This window comes from Anopheles coluzzii, chromosome 2 (genome assembly GCF_943734685.1).
Source record: "Anopheles coluzzii chromosome 2, AcolN3, whole genome shotgun sequence".
NCBI lineage: Eukaryota > Metazoa > Arthropoda > Insecta > Diptera > Culicidae > Anopheles > Anopheles coluzzii.
In genome coordinates, this window is record NC_064670.1 from 105,137,129 (window position 1) to 105,158,085 (window position 20,957).

The 20,957-nt window shown below is 42.8% G+C and overlaps 1 protein-coding gene across 2 annotated transcripts in view; it reads right to left on the bottom strand.

Moving 5' to 3' along the window:
- Window positions 1-728: 728 nt before the first annotated feature.
- The window catches only part of LOC120951145 (uncharacterized), an 81,221-nt gene continuing 60,992 nt past the window's right edge, over window positions 729-20,957 (bottom strand). For both annotated transcript variants that reach the window (XM_040369692.2, XM_049605639.1), the window contains exons 6-10: window positions 16,633-17,201; window positions 11,064-11,201; window positions 10,645-10,955; window positions 2,980-3,204; window positions 729-2,881 (exon numbers count right to left, since the gene is read on the bottom strand). In XM_040369692.2, coding sequence (XP_040225626.2) covers window positions 2,783-2,881; window positions 2,980-3,204; window positions 10,645-10,955; window positions 11,064-11,201; window positions 16,633-17,201 — 1,342 coding nt within the window. In that variant the 3' untranslated portion in view covers window positions 729-2,782. The remainder of the gene's footprint in view (window positions 2,882-2,979; window positions 3,205-10,644; window positions 10,956-11,063; window positions 11,202-16,632; window positions 17,202-20,957) is intronic.

Here is a 20,957-nt window from a genome sequence, read left to right on the forward strand (position 1 = left end):
AAGGAAGTGAAGTGAAAAGTAAGGATTGATCTTGAACCTGAATTCTTACCGGTCTTTGTACTAATCCTGAACTCAAACGTATCCAGGAACAGTTCCCCAGCACATGCTTGTAGTGGAACTCATATTGAATCCATAACGTTCCTGATACGATCCGACACTCATACCGGTCTGACAATTGATATAGAATCCATAGTAGTTGTGGAGCTGTTCCCCAACTTCTTGAACTGATACTCAATCCATATTGTTCTTGGGACCGATAACTAATTCCAAAACCATAGTTGTTCAACCCAATCGGTTCTGATCACATGCCGGTTCTGGAAGTTATCCAAATCCTGTATTGAATCTGGAAATGGTCTGGAATTAAAACTAGTTCTTAAACTGCGCTCTTTTATATTGCTGTACGAAAACAGTGCCTAAATCCGTCTCAGTCATATAATGAATTGTGAACCTGTCACGTAGTTCACGAGAGAGATAAAGTACTTACCCCGGTCCAGTCGGTCTGATTCTACTACCTTACCGGCCAATGAATCAATTCAGAGTAGAGTGTCAGGGTTGAAATTTAATCATCCAAGTAGCCTGGAGTATCGCGTTACGCTTCGAATTGGCATAGCGTTACGATATCAATAAATGGAATAGGACAACTTGGATTACGGTAACGTTGCGTCATAATAATACATCTTTGGTGATCTTTTGATGAAGTGAAAGTAAGAACACAAACTCGTTTCATCTACTAGACAATCTCCATAGCCGGAGAAATCATGCTCATGTTTATTGTGAACTAAATATTGGTTTAACATTTTTCTTAACACTACATCCAGTATGAACTAACGCTTCGCCCCTGTGTTAAATGTGTGTTGTTTTATTTTGTTGTGTACTTTGTAATTCAGGGGCTAACAACAATTCAACGTAAAACTTTGGGATCGGGACAACGCACACATACGCTCCGCACACGCAGCTCTGTTTAAGGGTTGCTTTGATAGAGTGGAGGACGTTTGATTATGTTCAATCGCGGGTTTCTTTTGCTCTGCTTTACAAAATACCATAGTAACAGGAGTAACGCGCGGGAAGAAACGTTCGATACTTATCGGGGAGTGTTAATTTAAACCTGTTTCATGTTCAAACCGCATGTTCCGTTTAACGTTCTGCTTGTGGCCTATTTCACGCCACCGTCACGTACTGACTATTATGCAATTTTTTGTGTCGTTTTTTTCTGTGGTACGCGTTTGAAGGGGTTGATATGTACATGTGTGTAAGCCTCACATCTTGACGGTGGATTTTTGCAGATTTGTGCAAAAAAAGGATCTTCGCACCAGCACTTCCGGGTTATCTCAACAGACGACAAACCTGTTTTGTATGTGTGTCTTTGTGGAAGGGTTTTATGTTTTCTAGTCAAATCCTAGCTACCCCATTGCTTCCGTTGTTACGCTATTCCTTCCTTATGTTTGCTGCTTTGTTTGTTTGTTTGTAGCGACGAGAACGGAGGCAAGCAACTTTGCTTGTGTGAAATCCCGCCAAACTGGCAGGCATTATCTAATCAACAATGGGTGTTGTTTTGGTAACTAAAGCAGAGATTTATTTCTCCTTCTCTCTTTTGGTTGCGCAAGCCCCCCATTTTCGGTTGAGCCAAACTACCAAACGTGCACGTTCGAGCGCAAAGCCGCAACGGTGAAACGAACATCTTTCGCCTGCCGAAACTCCTTTTTTCTTACCTCGCCTGCTTTGTGCAGTGCAGTTTATAAACATAAATCATACCCATAAGCTCTCATTGTTTTGTATTCATTTATCGTGTCCGTGTTTTACGCCAGGACTCCACAGAGCATAACACGGAGCGCAACATAACAACTGACAGCTGCTAAACGCTTCATAAAACGCTTTATTGCCGGTACCATGTTTTGAATATCCTTAGTAGGCCGCTCATTTTTCGTTGAAAAGCTACCAACCTACTGCGATGACCGATAGTTAATGAAACGCTTAACCTCCTTTCCCAAGCGTTTTCTCAAGCGTTTGGCAGCTGTCAGTTGTTATGTTGCGCTCCGTGTTATGCTCTGTGGAGTCCTGGCGTTACGGTTTTACGTTGGAGATTTTGAAATGTTTTTGCTGTTCTGTTTTGCTGTTTTGCAATCTCTCTCCCTCTCTCTCTTTCTCTACACCGCTTTGAAACACGTTCATACTGCAGGCAAATTCTTCCCGTTAAGACGATAACCGTATTTAGTGTTTAGTGTTACGTACATGTTAGTGTTTCACTGTATGTGTGCTTTAAGCAGCGTGTTTGCCTGTCAGCTTTTGTTCGTAAATCCAGCGTTAGTAACGCCCATTCGCTTTATTTACTATGTGTTTGTGGGTGTGTTTTTTTGGTTTAATGTTAGCTGCTTTGTTGCATATATTTGTTTTTCCATCGTAGGTGTGTATTTTGTTACTTTTGGTTTCTTTTCTCAATATAAACGTTTGTCTTACTATCTACGATAATAGAATACTTTTCGTTTCTCTCATTAGAAGAACGGTTGATGTGTTGTTGCTTTTTAGAGTTTCATTACGTCTAAGAAACGGGGGCTCAACAGAAACATGCTTCTGAAGAATGCTTGGTAATAAATATTTCTTACTTAATACATTGTTAACCCTAACATGCTTTTAAAAGAAAAGAAAGCGATAATAAATATTAATAAAAAAAAACAGAAGAATCTAAACTCTTCTAAACAAACTAAAACGAGCTTTAAAACTATAAAAGAATAAAAAAAAAGTACAAAACAAAGTAGCTACAACGAGAACGCTTACAACAAATGCTTTACTGCGTTACGGCCGTTACAGCCGCCCCGTTAGTAAGCGTTATGCCCATCGTGGAGGAGACCATTTTCAGTGCCGACTCCTGGTTAGACTTTGTGTCCTGTAAAGCGAGATGACATTTTGGTGATCAGTACTCCGCCTCCACCATTATGCTCATTCCCATCTCCCCCCACTGAACACTCAACGCTCAATACTCACTATACTCAGCGCGGACATAATGCACGCCCTGGCCGGCCCGTTTACCTTCAGCCCGGTGTCCATTGCGGCGGCAAACCCATTCGCCAGCAGACCGGCCGACGGTTCCACCTTCCCGATGACACCGCTGATGATGGGCGAATCGTGCATGGAAGAGATGTCCTCGCTGGAGGAGGCCGTCTGTAGTCCCGCTTCCGGTGAGCTGGGCGTCGCCTGTGAATGAGTTTCCTTCAGGAGGGAAAATGGAAAAGAAAACGGGAAAGATTTCGTTACTTTACGTTACGTTGTGCAGTGATTGAGCGGTGAAGCAGTGGGTGTAGATGTGCCTGTTTGATCGTAGATTAAATGGCCACTCCCGTGTTTTACGACACACGGGGACACACCTTTCCCAAATCGTGTCAATCTTGTGTGTGCTATTCGGGAGGGGAAAGGATAAAGTGGGTACCCTGGGCGTGGTAGGGAGAGAGGGGTTCATTTTTATTAGATCGACTAAATGCGATAATGAGTGGGTGATGGAAAAGGTGGGGCAAATCCACCGTTTGCCCGGAGCACGATAAAATGAAGGCATTAGTTTAGCGAGCAAATCACGTCCCGAAAAGCAAAGGATTATACACGGGAACGAGAAGACCTGAAATGCCTGGACGAAAAGCCGGTACGAAAGGGTGGTCAAGCGTTTACATTTTCCAAGTTTGCAAGCATTTCAGTGCGGTACCCAAGCCACACAAACATTCAACAATCCTTCCCCCCTTTTTGCTTGCCGGAACGCTTGCATTCGCTTGGTCGATGGAACCGGATATTCGTGACTGTTCCAATGGATGATAGTGGACTGACGTTAAGATATCCCTCCCTTTCAAATGGAAGTAGGTGTGGTGACGGTGGCCACCATCACGCTACTATGAATACTGCTCTGCCTCCACAACGGTCGAGCTAAACCGAGCGAGCATAAAAATCGAGAAAGGCAGAAACATCGCACGCTGTGGTGGCAGCACATTGGCGGAGTAGTTGAGGCGCGAAGGCCGGGAATGTGAACCTTTTAGGAAAATTATTTCGAATGAATAATATATTTTTATCATTGGACTTATCTCTCGTACTAGCCCTCTGTGTGGAGGGAAAAAAGTGGTGGGTTTCTTCCCGATATGAGCCAATGGAAGAATGGAGGGAGGATTTCTTTCATTCCGGGGGCCCACATCTAACTAGCCGGCCGTGTTGGCGTGCTGAATGCACGTTGCATATCCGGCCGTTTGTTTTTTCGCTCCTACCTCACACGATTCATTCCCTATCGCCGGTACGTGAGGTTGACGTAAATTCGAACTCGTGTGAGTAAGTTGAGTCCACGCTGGACGAAAACCAATACCGACAGCTGAGCGTGATATGAGTGAGCGTGCGGGATGGATGAATGAGTTGAAGGATTTGGAATGTTTTCACCCGCTGCGGTTACATCAGCAGACGGGCTTTGGTTGCTTTTTGGACCGGTTCGACGGGTAGTTTTTGCAGACATTTTTGTGTGGTGCTCATGTGCTGGTAGTCGGGTGGAAGACTGTTGTGCTCAGTCAGATAAGTATTTAATAGGGTAATTCATGTACGAAGGTGTCATTTTTCTAACTAGCTCCGCGAGTAGTCTTAAAGTCAATGAAGTTGAAGGAAAAATTCTACTTTTATTCATTTTGATTTTTACGAATTTTTACACTAGCGAAGACAAAATGTTACATTTATGCATAGATTGATTTCGCTTTGATCTGTTTTTGCATAAATTTAAAAAAAATGCGTTGGTCCCGTGGTACAGTCGTCAGCTCGTACGACTCAATAACATGACCTTCATGGGCTCAAGACTAGCATGAATCATCCCTCCGTAGCAAGGACTGACTATCCAGTCGCGTGGTACTGAAAAATGTCTCCAACGGCTATACAGGCCGGAATGTCAACGTAAGACGTTGCGCCAAATAGAAGTAACAAGAATGGTTCAAATATTTTATCCATTTAATTTTGAATCTAATCGGATCTGTAAAAATATAACATTACAAACGAATAGTTATTGAGGTGCAGCTGCATTAGTAAAGCCTGATGAGACCACGGATCAACTGATCAATTGGATATACAGTGGAATCTCTCTAAGATGTAGTCTCTTCAGGATGAATTGTTTCTTTAAGATGAATTTGTTGACGGACTCGTCATATTTCATATATGTTATGCCTCTTCAAGATGCATATCTCTTTAAGGCGAATATTCTCTAAGTTGCACATGCAATTTGATTGCCTAAATTCTCTAAGATGAATGTTGAAGAACAGTTCACAAACATATTGGTCTTAGGACTCCAGGTGTTTCTCGTTGTTTCTTGGATACTTCATAGTAACACCTTTATTAGTTTTCTCTAACATAAATATTTCTCTAAGCTGACGGTCCCTTGAAGAATCACCTAAGGGAGATATTACTGTATTTATAGCCATTCGGGTTTTGGTATTTTAAAATTTAAAATTCAATGGACGACGCATAAATTTAGTGATCTATTAAAATATCTAAAAAAAAAACAATTTAAAGTACAACTTATTCAATTATAGATAAATTCTAAATAAATTCCATAAAAGTTAAAACTCATTAATCAAGATTAGAAGCAGCTACAATATGTGCTGCACTATGAAAACGCCAATTATATTTTATACAAAATATTAAATTATTTCTCAAAGATTTCTGCTCGTTTGAAGCATTCATAAAAACGGTTTATGATTCTTTTCCAACTAATAAGCAATAAAATTGATTCAAATCAGTTTCAAAACTGTCCAAAACAGATGAAAATGCGTTAAAATAATTGAGAAAGCAAAAAAACCTGCAGAAAGCCTGCATATCTGATTTGTCTATAATGCATGTATAAAGCAAACTCTTCCAAACGTAAGTTTGACACTTCCAAAACCCCCTCAAGGATCTGCAGAACATAAATCAGAATGCGTAATTCACTAAACGAATCCTTTCAAATAGGTTACACACACACACATTAGCAAATAAACCCACTCAAAATTAATGTGATTGGGTACACTTGTCTTGTGATGTGATAATGTGATGGGTCAGAAAACAAGTTACTCCAGACGTAAAAGGTGGACGGTTGTGGAACAGATACAAACGTATCTTGATTTATTTGCCACAAAAGTTGGGCCAAAGTTGGTGGATGGACCATGAAAATCAACTCCGAATCCCGCTGGGAACAGTACAGAAGCCTTGGAGTTACGGGGTAGCGGCCTTTTTCACACGGTCCCGAAAACACCAAGACCATCTGCTGTAGTAAGGAGGGAGCTGGAGAGATCAAACTTTCTTGATAAACGCACTCACCGATGCGATCGAAGTCGAACGAAGGGAGTAAGAAGGGGAAAACTCCCGCCAAGGAACCAAAAGTGTTGTTTTCACTTCAACAGGCAAGATGTACCAAGGGTTTGTGTATGTATGTGTGTGTGTCTGTATAAGACACAGCTGCATGGCTAAGAATCGACCGAAGAAAAGCGTTTGTCTCATGGGTACTGTTCGCGACGGGCGACTAGCTTTTTCAGAGCAGAATCTCTTGTTCGTGTGTGAAAGTATGCCAGCTGTTTTCATGCTGCCCTAGAATCGCTCTTCTCCTTGTTCCCTTCTATTCTATTCAGCAGCGCCAGATAACGATGTCTTTCGATGCTAGACAAATAGAGGCAATGGCGAACGAAGGTAAAAGGCAGCTCCCGTACAAGTCGCTCTAAACGAAAGAAAAAGCGAAACGAAACTACAGACAGCAATTCGTACGTACGAAAACCAGCGACAAGTTAGGGGATAAATCTGTTGAATTTTGAATGCAGTCTAAAAATAGTGCCACGGTGTGGGAAGGAACAGTGAGAGTCCCGAGCCGAGGGGGAAGAAGCGCCCTTGAGGTAGTCCATCTGTTCCGTAAATCAGCCAAACAAGCGAGCACAAACATCTGAAGACCATTTTCGTCCCGTGCCCGTACCTGTCAGACCTGAATGTGTGTGTGTGTGACGGTGTGGAAAAGTTAACTTCAACGATCCAGCGTGACGGAGTGGCTGTGCAGGAAGAATATCACTTTTACCACTCAATCCACACGCCAGCTTCCGGGTGCGGATGGGCAGCATGGTGGGAAAAAGATTCAACCCGATAGTGCTAATCTGAAATCTTCATTTTCAATTTACGGTTCCGCCCATTTTGGACCAATTTTTCCCATCCTTTGCGAATGGTTTAGTTGGGTTGCTTTGGATGAATGCTTCTCTATGGTCGGTTGGTATGAAGCTGAACAGAAGAAGATAACTGAGGTCTGAGGTTACAAAATCATGAAATATTTAGTGTACCGAGAGAAAGCATTACCTATCAGCATTAGCTGTAAATGTAGCTTGATGTGGGGAATGGGGCGTGATATTTTAGGTCGTGGAGTTCAAGGCATAATTTAACTTTTTTTAGGAAGAGATCTAACGAGTTAGTCTTCAAAACACGTTAACGTTAAGACATTTTCAAATATTTTATAATATTTCACCGAATAAATATCGGGATAGCCCAATAATGTATTCGTGAGTCTGCAAACTGCGACCTGCAAAAGCCTATAATATGTTCCGAGAAGACTTTTTAAGGGTAAAAGAGTTGTTTATTTTGAGTTTTTAACCCTAATTTTATGATTTACTAATTTTGGCGTCGAACTTCAACCTTTAGTTTAAGAAAGCTGTTAAAATTTGATGTGTATATTGAGGTAGCAATATCTTATCCACAAAATATTTCAACTGTCACCCAACAACTCAAGCTAACGGACAAATGGCCTGACGTTATTTGTGAAGCAATGCGGCCCACGAACTAAAACGATTGGAGACTCAACGTCTCTGCAATGGTACATCGGCTCCTACAAGACAGGACAGAGTCGATTCCTGACTGTACCGTTTTCCCGTATCAAGAGTTTATCTATCCTTTATGTTCTTTCTTATTCTTCTTCTTCTATTTGGCGTAAACGTCCTATGCGGACATGACGGCCTATGCAGGCTTTCAAGACTTAATTAATTACCAGGCAGCCGGATAGTCGATCCTTGCTACAGGGGGACGGTCCATTCTAGGCTTGAACCCATGACGGGCATGCTATTGAGTCGTTCGAGTTGACGACTGTACCACGGGACCGCCCCACTATCTTGATGTGCAATACTAATAAGTATCAAAAAAAAACTCTACAAGCCGTCAAGAAAATGACAATGATGTTTAAACTCTAAATTAATCATGAAATGATTTCTCTTTGGCCAATGATATTGCAACAAACTGCTGTAAATTTCTGATAACTTGTGATTAATCCTCATACCAAGTATTAACCTGCATTTAATCTTCCTTTCACTAAAAAACCTCTCCTTTTCCTTGACACAGATCCCACTAACGAAACTACATGACAGCACCTGACAACATGACACGAAACGCAGCGAACGAAAGCGGCATGTTTTGCCGTAAAACAACGTACAACATATTGATGCTATCATCTTTGGCTTTAACACTTTCACAGCTCCCTGTCAGCTTGCAATCGCTTCGCCCGGCAGCTTAAACCGTACATCTTTCTTTTGCTGCAGGCTAGATGTTCCGATCCTGTCACTTCCTTCCGGTGGTTTAAATGCTCTACTCAACAAAAAAAAAACTCTACTCAACACGAAAGAGTAGAAGCCGAGAAGTCTCGTAAATGCATAATCCCGGCTGAAGCAATCTTTCTCTACATCCTGGAGGGGAAAAAACGAACGGAAAAAAACACACGGCCACTCACACACATACTGTCCGTCCCCCGGACGTACGGTGTGCGCTTTCATCCGTGGGGTTTAACGTCGGTCCGTTGGTCGAGAAACAAAATTCTTCCTCGCGCCCCGTCGTCGTTGCAGATGCAGATTGAATGGTTCCCCCCCCCTGTTCGAAATAGATTATGCGCTGGCTGGTGGAGAGGGATGTGGGGGATGAAACCATGTTCGATTTTCGATCGGCTTTAGCACTTTTCGCCCACCCGCGCACCCTGAAAGGTGGAAATTTGCTCTCTTCGTCTGCCCGAAAAGACGTTCGAAGTGATTTTTATGGGCTCGAATAAATTTTTATGTCTGCAATGAGGCCAAACCGTTGGGTGGGAGGAAAAGTAGAAGTGGAGACATGATTCCCTCATCGGTGATAGCAGTGAGGGCTTCCAGTGTAGGACGGGATTCTTATAGGAAGTGTGCAAAACAAGAAGAGAAAAAAACTCGAAATGTCTGTCCGTTCGTGTTCGTCGCTTGCTTGCCTGATCGTGTCGACTCAACACCAAGCTACGGGATGGTCTGTGTTTTTTTTTTTTATTTCCTCGAAACATTTTTCATGCCACCTTCCTTCCGGCCTGCACAGGGACCGATTCAAGATGAGTTGGAGAAGATTAAAAATGACGTCCGATTGGATTCTTGTCGAATTTCATCCTTCTCCCAACCAAGCGAACCAAGAGCCAACCATAGAAGAAGACGAAACATGGAGAGTGAAAGCAAAACTACAGTCAAACCCAAAATGATCGGGAGGGGCTGTGCCTTCCTCCCTGTGTACTGCCGTGGTAATGTGAAATCGGTAATCCGTAACAGCGGTGAAAATGGGAAAATTCCGTCACGTCCGATTTTGTTGGCTTTCGGGGGAACGGGCACTCTGACCGCACTCGGGCAGGAAGCCCGTACCCCCGTTTGGCTTGTGGAGCAAAATTAGCACTGTGGAGTGGTGTTGAAAGTAATTGATTCTTGATTAAAATCAGTTACATCAACACGCGCCCAGGTTTGGGTTTGCCCGTCCGCTCCGCTCTAGTCTAGATAGTCCGGTCACGTCTTTCGGCGGGGAATGTTGGTGTCACTGCTTTTTATCGACGTGACGGGATTAGAAAGTAGCAGATTTGAGGAATTGATAAACCTTTTACGACGGTGCCTATTGACACTTTGCTTTTACGGTGCTGGATGAGATTAGGTTCGGTTGATCGAGCTGGTATTTGGAAGTATTGTGCAGTGAAAGACACAATTGTAATGGTTTTGCATAAAGTAAAACAAAACACGATGTTGGACGTGGTTGAGTCGATAACATTTGGAGAAAGTGTTTATAGTTTCAATAATATGAGACCCAAAGGTCCCATAATTGAGTTAAAAATCGTATATCGATATGTAAAGATCATAGACCTTCTAGTCTAGCACACATGGCATAATTCAGATTTCCTTTTCATAAACGTAAAACATCTTTAAAATATAAAAATCGAATTTGGCAAGTCAACCATATTCCAGTGGATAGCATGCTTCAAAATCTTTATCAGTTTTAAGCAATGTTAATAACAAAAGATAACAATTTCAAGATGTATTACTTCTTATCCTAATTCATTTATGCATGAACAGAAAAACTATATCTGTATTTTTATTGTCATGATTTAAGTTCAATTAATTTTTAATGCTTTATGCACAGTTCGAAGTCAAGAAAAATATATATATTTTCAAACGATTAACGGATAATTTGAAAATAAAAACTTGCACGCCTGCTTCAATTGCAAAACTTTAAATTGTCAAAATGTCTGACTTTCCGTCAAATGGAACGAAAAGCTTGTAAAAAGCTCAGCCGACTATAATGTGACCTTTAACAAGTATTGATTGTTGCTCTCATGTCTATCACCCCACTTGCAGTGCAAACCCAAACAAAAATCGCTCCACTCACCTCCCCATGGTCATTCTTCTCATCATCAAGCTCGTGAATTCCGTTCGCCAGCGGGTTGTTGACCGCACCGTTTCCATTCAGCTTCACGCCATGCTCGTGGGCGGACGGCGAGCAAGGCATCGTGGGCGTACTGTTGGCGGTCCGATCGCCTCCCACTGCCAGCGCCTTCCCGTCCTCGCCGGACGACGGGCTCTCGCCCAGCTCGTAGATGTTTACCATGTGTGCGGCCTGCGCGTGCACCATCAGATCCCAGGGATTGGAGAACGAATCCTTGCACGCCACACACACCAGCTTAGCCTGCGGATTGGGATCTGGAAATGGGGAAAAAATGGGGGCCAGACAAGGATAAGCAAATAACTGACTGTTCTAAGTTTGTTTCAACTCCTCACACAAACACACACACATGCAAAGAGACTTACAAGTTTTCTGCACCGGTGAGGTACTGAGACACTTGCAGGTAAATCGAAGCTTGCAGTAGCTGCGCTTGTGATCCAGCAGCTCCGTCAGGTCGGTGAACAGCTCCCGGCAGTTGCCGCAGATGAGTGTGTCGGGATTACCTGTGGCAAAGAGTCACAAAATAGAAGAAGAAGATCAGTAATTGAAAGCGGATAGCGGAGTGGTAAACCCTCATTGGTGTCACTAAAAAGGTATGTCCCCCTCGCCTCACACATTGCGGAAGTTGTTATGATCCAATTTTGTATCCCGTTTTGCCAGATCAACTTTCACGTGCTAGTTTGCTCCGTGTTGGAAGTGGATATACTCCACTATAGTCTCATAGTCCCGAAATAGGTTCCGTTAGCACGGTGATGTGTGTGTGTGTGTGTGGTGGATTGAAGATTGAAATTTACGACCCAACTTTGCCAACCTTTTCGCCACCAATTGGTGCAACGGTTTGCGTGTGTTACAGCCCTTCTTGCGGGTAAGGTGTGATCACACACACACACGCTTGGATAGGAATTTCCAAACATTGTGTCATCGTTCGTCACAGCGCTGAATTGCGGAAGTAGCAGTAGCATGACCTCGAAACCGATGCGACAGCACAAGACAGGTTTTCTCCCTTCATGCTAAAGCGCACAACTGCACGCCGCACACGGCGGCAAACGAAAATCATCACCGAGTTTTATTTCCCTGCTTTAATTAAAATATGAATATTTTAGCAACTACCGGGACGACCCCATTCATTTATTTGTTACAAATACCCCTCCAATGTGCACGTTGTTGTTGTTGTTGTGTGTGTGTTTGTGAAGGAGTTTCCCTACTCGGTTTGGCTCAACCAACCCCGTAACCGTCACGCTGATCACACGCAACAGAGCAGGTAGCAGCAGAAAAAAGAGGTAAGGTGTATGGGTATGTTTTGAGACGGTTTGAATGGTGTGGGGTGTCGACGTGACGAAGGAACAAACTGCCTGCCTTTGGCTCACCGGCTCGATTGGGTAATGGAGACGCCTGGTGGCGAACTGGGCCAAGAGAAGAAAAAAAGATGAAACATACGTTCATTCGTGTCTGTATCCGGGTGTCTAGCAGCGCGCTTTTCACTATCCATCGCTTATCCGTGTTTTTTTTTTTGCTGCTTCGCCTGCCACAAATGGTATGAAGCTTTGAAGCTAACCTCGGTTTGGGTTTGGTTCACGAGTCTTTTGTGTGTGTTATACTTCATCATCCCCGTGCCGTGGTGGTCTGTGGTGTTTGTGTTATTTTTCTGTCATGCTGTCAGCTGTGTGGCGCAGTAGCTAGTAAAGTAGGGGTTAGACCTTCACAGTAAAGTACAAATGAAGGTATTTTTGAAGAAACGAGCTGATAAGATGGTGTGTAGCAACGAGGTGAGAAATAAAAAAAAAACAGTCAGCTAGGTTTGGTGAAATGCATTTCGAACGAGTTCCATTGCCGTGTTCCAAATGAAAGCTCACAAAAATGAGGTTTGCTGTAGGTTGGAATAGTGGTTAACTTTGGCACATATCTTGTTTGTATACAAAGATACAGTGGCGGCCGCCTAAACTAGGACACCTTTAACCTATTATTCGACTATGAGGTTTCCGGAAATCTTCTTTTTTTCACCTATTGGAATACTTTTTTCACGAGTCGTTGAGGACAGTATTTAGCTATGCTTCTTCAAAACTTCATACCAATATCTTTAAAATCCTCAGCAGACCATGCATAAAGGTAAATAAAGGTGTGAATTCTATGAGATTCACTGACAGTTGGACAGTCTCTATTACTTAGCAAAATAACCACGTAGCATACCAATAATCGTTAATCTGGTGCTTAAATTATTATATTTTACTTAAATTATTATTCATTCATGTTAGCACAATGCGTTAAACCAACTAACATGTGTTCTGAAACCTCATTAACCTGTTCAACCTGTTCTGAAGGTGATTAGAGAAAGAATCCTTACGAAATCCTTACATACAATCTATCGAATCATTATCAAAATACAGGTCAATCGAATTCTGTTGGATACCAGGACATAAAGGCATCGCAGGAAATGAAGAAGGTGACCATCTTGCGAATGAAGGTAGAATGATTAAAGATCATGTAGGTCTCATATAGATGGATGTGTTGGAACAGATTGAACAAATCAGAGCTGGCGATACATATGGAACAAATCATAACTATAACTAATCTTAACCTTGGAACGATCCACTAGATCACAGCGATCAAAGAGTTGTAACAAGACTGATATTGGACACACCCACCTTACGCATACATATAGACCAAAAAAGGAATCAACTTTAAGCTGCCCGTTTTGTGGATGTGATACTACGGTAGAACTCATTCTAATGGATTGTTTTGGATATTCCGCCGAAAGGAAAAAGCACAAGCTTGGAGAGCATTTGGACATTGCACGTTCAAACAATTACAATGAAGTTAAAAAGCTTTTTAAGTATTTAAAGAATTCTAATCTCTACAAACAAATTTAGAAACTAGATGGGTTAATATATACTTAAAATAGCATAATTTAAATTGAAAACCACCAGAATTAACACAAAAAAAATCACCTTTCATCATCATGGTAATAAAAACTCTTGTATTTTTCTTTTCCTTCATTTTTTTTTTAAATCTCAACTATTATTGGCCTTTTTAGTAGTCTCTCAATCTTTCTTTTCTTCCTGTCTTGTGACTTTAACACCTTGTAAATTACAATCACTCTTCCTTGGCAAAAATGTTGAAATTATTGCCCTACTTACTGTAAGCATATTTATAAACTTATTTTTTCACAAACAAATCATTTCTAAACTTTCCTAATCAGCTTGCGATAAACACGCTTCATTACTTTTTGTTTTCCACATTCAAAGTCCATCCATTAATTTTCATATTTTTAACGAAATTGTCAAACTTTTCCCCAGCAATCATGCATCGTTCGCTCAATTACATCGGGTTCGTACTTCTTTACAACTTCTTTTCTCCCTTTACATCCTACAAATCTTAATCACACCGACGCAAACACCGACACATAATTACACCACATGATTTATGTCTTGTTTTGCAACTGGCCTAGCCTACCGGCCATCCTATTTTTTGTTGTTGTTTCCATTACGGTCTCATTTGCCAGACCACACCACAGGATCAGCTTCGGCAAGAGCTCAGAACAGGAAGCAACAGCAGGCCAGGGAGTCTTTCTCTCCTCATAGCAGAAGCAGTCCATTTTGCCCATAAAACATTAACAACGATAAGGCAAACTTCAACACCTCATCGAAGAGAGGTGAGAGATAGCCCGAGTTCGATGAAGCGAAGCGGAGGGAATGGAGCGAACCACGACAAGTCTCACTCCACATGACCTCGGGCGACAAGTGCGAAAGATCGTCGTGCGGTACACAGTAATGAAAAGTTCCACCAATCCTCGTACAAGGCTCGGCAGGCTCAGAATTGGTAAGTTTCATTTCTTCTTCAACCCCAAAGAGGGTTCTTGTGAACAAAATCTCCTGCGGTGTACAGCATAACCGTGCGGTCGAGTCGAGTGTACCGAGTCATTAGCTAACCGAGCGACAGAGAGACAGAGAGAGCGTGGTCCATTTGCTCGAGAAATGTTACTTCCGGCCCCGGAGGTGACCGACGACGAAAGGCGGCGATGTGGCGATGACGATAGTGTTGTGTCTTGCTGCGTTCGGGATGTTTCCGCTGTGCGATGAGTGCCGCTGGGTTGGGAAGTCCACTTCGGTGCGGTTCGGCGCTCGCAGTTCATTACAAGGGCGATGGAAAATCAAAAGAAAATCGGCACGCTACAAAATAAGAAGCAACCACCGAGTACGGTAGTTCCCAGTAGCCTTGAGGGGAAGAAGAGTTTTCTTCGCCAAGCCAACAGCCAAACAACCGCGTTAATGGGCAAGCGTTCGGAACCAAGAATCGCTTTGGAAGGTGGCGGGAGGCGTGATAGAAGCAAAACAAAAAAAACCCGAGTTGATCCAACCGAAAGACACAACAGGACACTTTGTGGGCCACCATGCCCAGAAGGCACCGGCACCGTACGGAACCGACCGGGAAGTAGAAGTATAATTATGAATGTAAATTCAATGAATTGTAAATGAGAACATTTTCTTGCTCTTGGTGGTGCTGTTCGAGATAGTGGACCTTTGGTGGGCCTTGGATTCCCATTTTGCCAAAGGGGTTACGGGGACGTACTTTAGAGTTTACGCTTGAACGATGCCTTCGACACGGAACCGAATCACCGAACGATGATGATGATGATGGCATGCGATGGGATATTTAGGCGAGTGGCCGGAAGGTGTTGAAACGGTGGCAGTGCTTACCGTCCTCATAACAGACACACAAACACACACACATACACATGTATAAAAAGGTTCAAGAGAAGAAGGTCGGTTTTACTGGTAGCCTTGGCCAGCATTTTGCATGGCATGCCGATGGTTTTTGTGGCAATCAATATTTGAAATGCTTTTTGTGGGTTAAACAGCAAACTTCACGCTTGATCGGTTGGTGGTTTTTGAAGGATGTGTTGCTTTAATCTGTCATGAAAAGGGAGATTGCGAACTTAAGGAGCTGGGTTTGTTTAACATTTACAAATATTGTCGATTTTTCATGGCGTTACCTGCACCTTTATCGTTACCTGCACTAACGAAACGATAATTGCACTTTCAATAATAGTATCCCATGAGTCATCAGAGTAAATGTGACACCTCTATCAGTCAAACTCTAACCCTGATGGCCATTAAAGTGAAGCAACTTCGTTCAGTAGTGTGCGGGTTCAAAGAAAGGTACTCCGTGGCGTCTAATACGGACTTCGTGCGGCTGTTTGAGTGCGTGGTATAAGCCTTTTCCAGCATCTACAACAGTTTGGCACTATTAAACAACAATTAGAGCATTGCATGAAAGCCCGATTCTGAATGGGTGAAGACCCTAAGAGACAAGAAGCTCCAAAGAAAGCTGAAAATGAAGGCCGAGGGAAAAGTCGCTACATCGCTGCGTTAGCTTGGCCGGGAGATCGATGCAACTGACCAAAGCAATAGAAAAATACCTTTGAAACATGAACAAACATGTTCGGAAACTGAAATCGAATCCACAGGCTTTGTAGCTGCAGGCAATGACGCCACAACATGAAGCGATCATTTTAGGAGTTGGAGAGGCTGAATATCAATGTCTAGTCATTGAACCGGTCCAACATCCTCCAGCTGCGTCCCATCCAAGAGTACTTCAACAATTTTGTCGCGAAAACTGACGAGGAATTGATAAAAATCGAAGGAAGATCCTAAAAACATGCATAACCGCAAGTCCGAAATGGCGTAAATTCCGGATACCTGACGGAAGTTAGCCCGCAAGGATTTATTTTGCAAGTAACCTTGAATATTAACATTGTAAGATGAGGTCATAAACAGCAATTATTTGTTTTAGACTTTTTTTTCTATTCAAAAGCCTATTTTTAACATTCAAACGTTAGTGTGGTGCTGAATACTCAAGTCTGTTTGTATTCCAAAATGGTCTTAAAATGGGAACAATATTCTTCATTGTAACATATTTCCTTAAAAAACTACTTACTGTAAGTTTTGAACGGTCCAACCACGTGCTGGCCGTTGGTGTAGCTTGACATGTTGCTTGATATGTTGCAGCCCGCTCCGCCAACAACACCACCTCCACCACCGCTCAGCTCCGTTCCGTTCAGCAAGCAGTTGTTGTTGTTGATGTAACCATTCGTCCCGATGCACCCGTTCGGCACCTGCATCGGCACACCGTTGCTCGAGCCAATGTTACCACCGACCGGGGTGGTGTAGTAACCGCCCAAACTGCAAGCTCCCCCCGGCACAGGGCTTGCCGTTGCCACGGCTTGCATTTGTTGCTGAAGCTGTTGCGAATGTGCTACGAGATGCATTTGTTGTTGCTGTTGCTGCTGCTGCTGTTGCTGTTGCTGGGAGAGCACTTGCTGTTGCTGCTGTTGCTGCTGCTGCTGCTGTTGCTGTGCGTGACTATGCGCAAGGATCGGTCCAGCACCGTTCATTTTCGGCGTCATTCCCATCCGGTTCGGTGCCATCAACCGTTGGCGCTTGAGAGGCCGTGGCTGTGCGTTTGGTTGCTGCTGTAGCGGCCCAAACAGTGTTGAGGCGTAGTAGCTGCCGAGATAGAGAGAGAGAGGAAATACAAGAAAGAAAGCATAAGTGTTTGGCACAAGGGAATAAAGCAGCTCATTAGTGCGTTGCGGCCATCAAACGAGGTGCCAAATGTGCGGCGAGAGGATCAATCGAATAAAATGAAACGACAGCATAAACAAACAATTAGCCCCACTCGAAGATGCAGCTCCAACTTGACCGAGCTGCCATCTACAGGACCGCTCATAATGGTAGCGACATCAGCAGCAGAACTGCTGCACAAAAAGGACGTTAATGATGTCCACGGCCCTGTCGACTGTCGATGGTAATGAGAGGAAACTTTGCCACTTTCCACACTTTTGCCGTTCTGCATGAGGACGAGGTGTGACGACTGTTTTCGTTCGCACAACAGGCCACTCAAGCTTTTTTCCAGTGATGAGCCAAAGCAATGGGAGGATGATGGGGAATGGAATGTTTTCCGCGTGGAAAAACTTTCTTTTCCAGCTCAATTGCAGCCATTTTCCGACACTTTGCTCCAGTTCGATTCGAATCGATCGAGCGGTGTGGGCGTGAAAGGAAGAATCCGAGGAAGGGAAATCTTTTTGAACTTTGGACTCCCGGTTCTTTCACCGTGGCGTTCAATTAAATTACAATATAATGATTATTTGCTTAGCTCTTCTGCTGCTGCCAGCAGCCAGGGGGGAAGGTGGAGATGGAAAACTCACTGCAAAAATCGACCATAAGGAGCACTGGCGCTGTGCGGTTCGCGTTGCTCGAAGGGAAAAAGCAAACTTGACACGCTTCAGCAACCGGTGTGCTGGCTTGGCAGTGACGGGCTACGGGCTGGAGAGGGAACGACGCAACGTGTTCATTGTTATTTGCGATGACAAGAGTTGCTTATCGCCTCTTCTTTTTGTGCCGCTCAAGGAACGCTGTAGAACTTTCAGCCCCGCTAGTGCCAGTGCTCGAGCAGCAGCACCACTCCAAACAGACACTCTCGACTATCATTCATTCGGGGCTGAGAACAAGTAGTAGTGAATAGATTCACTCGAGCATTGTATGACAACACACTTGGCAAGTTCGGTTTGTTTCGTGTGTGTGTGTGTGTGTTAAGGGAAGAAACAGGAACAACATCCATTCATCCATTCACCATTTGCTAGGCAGTGATTGAGTCAACAGTGGCAGCAGGCTGAAAGCTATCGGTTAGTGTTTACGGAAATGATTTAAATCGTTCTCAGCTGGAGCGTGAATCGGGCTGGGGCTGGGGCGAGTTGCCCTGGCATGCAAAAGACACAGCGTCTGTGTACGGTTGGAATTGTTTTATTTGCATAAAAGATTGCTTTTAAGTCGGGTATTGTTCTCGCAACAGTTTGCTGAAGTGCATGAGGAGAACTACTCAACGGTGAGCTTAAGATGAGTGTGTTGGAGGGGGATTATTGTGACTAAGTAATTTGTTCTCCGGTGTTTGTTCGGCACACAATGCAATAATGACTAAATGGTTCATTAAAATTGTATCTTTAGCTTGCGTTGGATGTACAATTTTACAGTTTATTTCTATTGTAACAGTTTTCAAAGTGTTTTCCATGTAAAATTACAAATACTGGGGACCTTTCTGTTTTAAGTTCGTAGGCTGAAATTTCAGTCCTGTTAGCTGTTTGCATTGTATAGCAGTTTTTGAGCAGCTTTCTAAGTCGGTATAATATACAGGTGGGCTTATCCCAAGGTGTATGAATTTAGAAGGCTGATTTTTATTGCTTCTATCTCTGAATGAAGATTTTAAGAATGTTTTGTATCTTCGTCAAGCCTCCAAAAAATTTGTTTGAACAAAAGTTTTCACCCATCCTGTTAAAAAGTGATATTCAAATTTGGTTATAAAAAACATGCTATGAGAACACCTGAACTACATACACTTTGATTCCGGATTTCATCACCTGATCTCTTTAATGAACCTTGGGATAAATGTACTACCTTGTTTTGCCATGTTTCGAGCAGATAATCGAATCTAATTCTTGCTTTGAGGCTAGAATAAGCTAGATTGAAAATTGAAGTCTAGTTTTGTGTGTGGTATTGTACGTATGAGTGTTTACATGATTTCAGCCTCCAACTGTCAAACTCCATACAAAAAGCTGACTAAAATCGTCAAGGGCTCCACTATTGGTTTATTTAATAATAAACTCACAAATTTAAGCTCCTTTTTTTGCTTTGTTTTAAAAAAAGTTTCAACCTTAATTATTCAACGCTTGAGCCATTCAAAGACCTAAAATTACTGATAAAAAATCAATCTACTCTTAAAGTCGCCCTAAACATCAGCAAAAAGTATCACCCTCACTTAAACAAACAAACAAACAACCACTTCCTTCGAACGAAAGATGATCCACAACAGTCAAAAGTAATTTAAAAAAAAACACACACAGAAAGAAGGAGAGATAAAAAATTAACGAATCGTCACTAACCTAATTTGCGTCGTTATCGCACTCGAAGAAATATGAATTTCAATTAGCTTCCTGTTTGCGTCTAGCAAAAGCTAGATTGCCAATCGCAAGGGAAGGTGCGTAATTGGCGCACAAAACAAAAGAGGCCAGGCCTCTGCGCCTTAAACGCGGCAATCTTTAACTGACGGTGACAGAAATCCATCGCCTGCTACAAGTGATGACGATAATGGAAAATTGAATAGCAAGAAACAAACAAAACAAAAAAAACTTCCCTTCAATGAACACAGTTGGGTGACATTGCTAATAATACTTCAGTGAAGTAAAAAAAACCGACGACTTTCCCCTAAAACAAAACAAAAACCGGACGACAATCACGCGCATCATTAAAATTCAAAATTATACAATCAGCTCATCTCGCGGGCCCCCGTGTATACGAGGTACTGCTTCCGGAGTTCCGGTGACAAGGAAATAGAAAACAACACCCCATCAGTGGAGTGTACAGTGCTGGGGTGGAGTAAAACAAAAAAGATGAAAGTGCCTTTCTCCTTCCGGCCGGTATCGGCATCAAACATAAACCAGATATTTTTCAGTCGAGAGGGGAACACACAAACAAAAAAAGAAAAATTAAAAACAAGGAGAATGACAAAAAAACATACAAAAATGAAATGCAAAAGGAAGAGAAGGCAAGAGATGGCATTAAAATGACACATAAAGCCAAAACCAAGCGATGAAACAATGAGGCAACGTTGTTGTGGATAGGAAAATGTTGCAGATGAGGGTGAAGAAAGCCTAAGGAAATGGAATGAAAAAAAAAAACAAAGCAGAACGACAACTTTTTATACAGTCTGGTGAATTGTTTTATTTTTCCCGTACTGTTGCAACAGTATGGATGTTTTCCAGCCATGGCACAGGAGAGCGTCCCGATGCGCACCGCTGGTGGTAATGTGGTGGTAAATGTTTTCTCTTTTGCCTCACTTGCTGCAACATCACCGATCGAGTTGGCGGTGTGTTGTTGGTTGTTGGCATGTAGGGTCGTAATTCACTTTTTTTTCCTCCTTTACACTCCCTCATTGGCGCTCTCTCTCTCCTTTCGCTCACAAAGAAAGGATAACGCTGCACCTCGTCTACGCTTTCGTCCAGTCGTACGTTTACTGTCACCTGGTGTTGGTTTTGTTTTGTATTACAAAAAAAGAGACCCATTGCTACTTTTTCTGCCCTGACCACGAACAATGAATGGCCGTGCAAAAGTGCACAACTGCAAACAAAGAAATGAGCCAACGTGGAGCATCCCTTTTTTGTATGCAAACAACTCGAGCGGGGAGTAGACACTCGACTGGATGTACTTTTA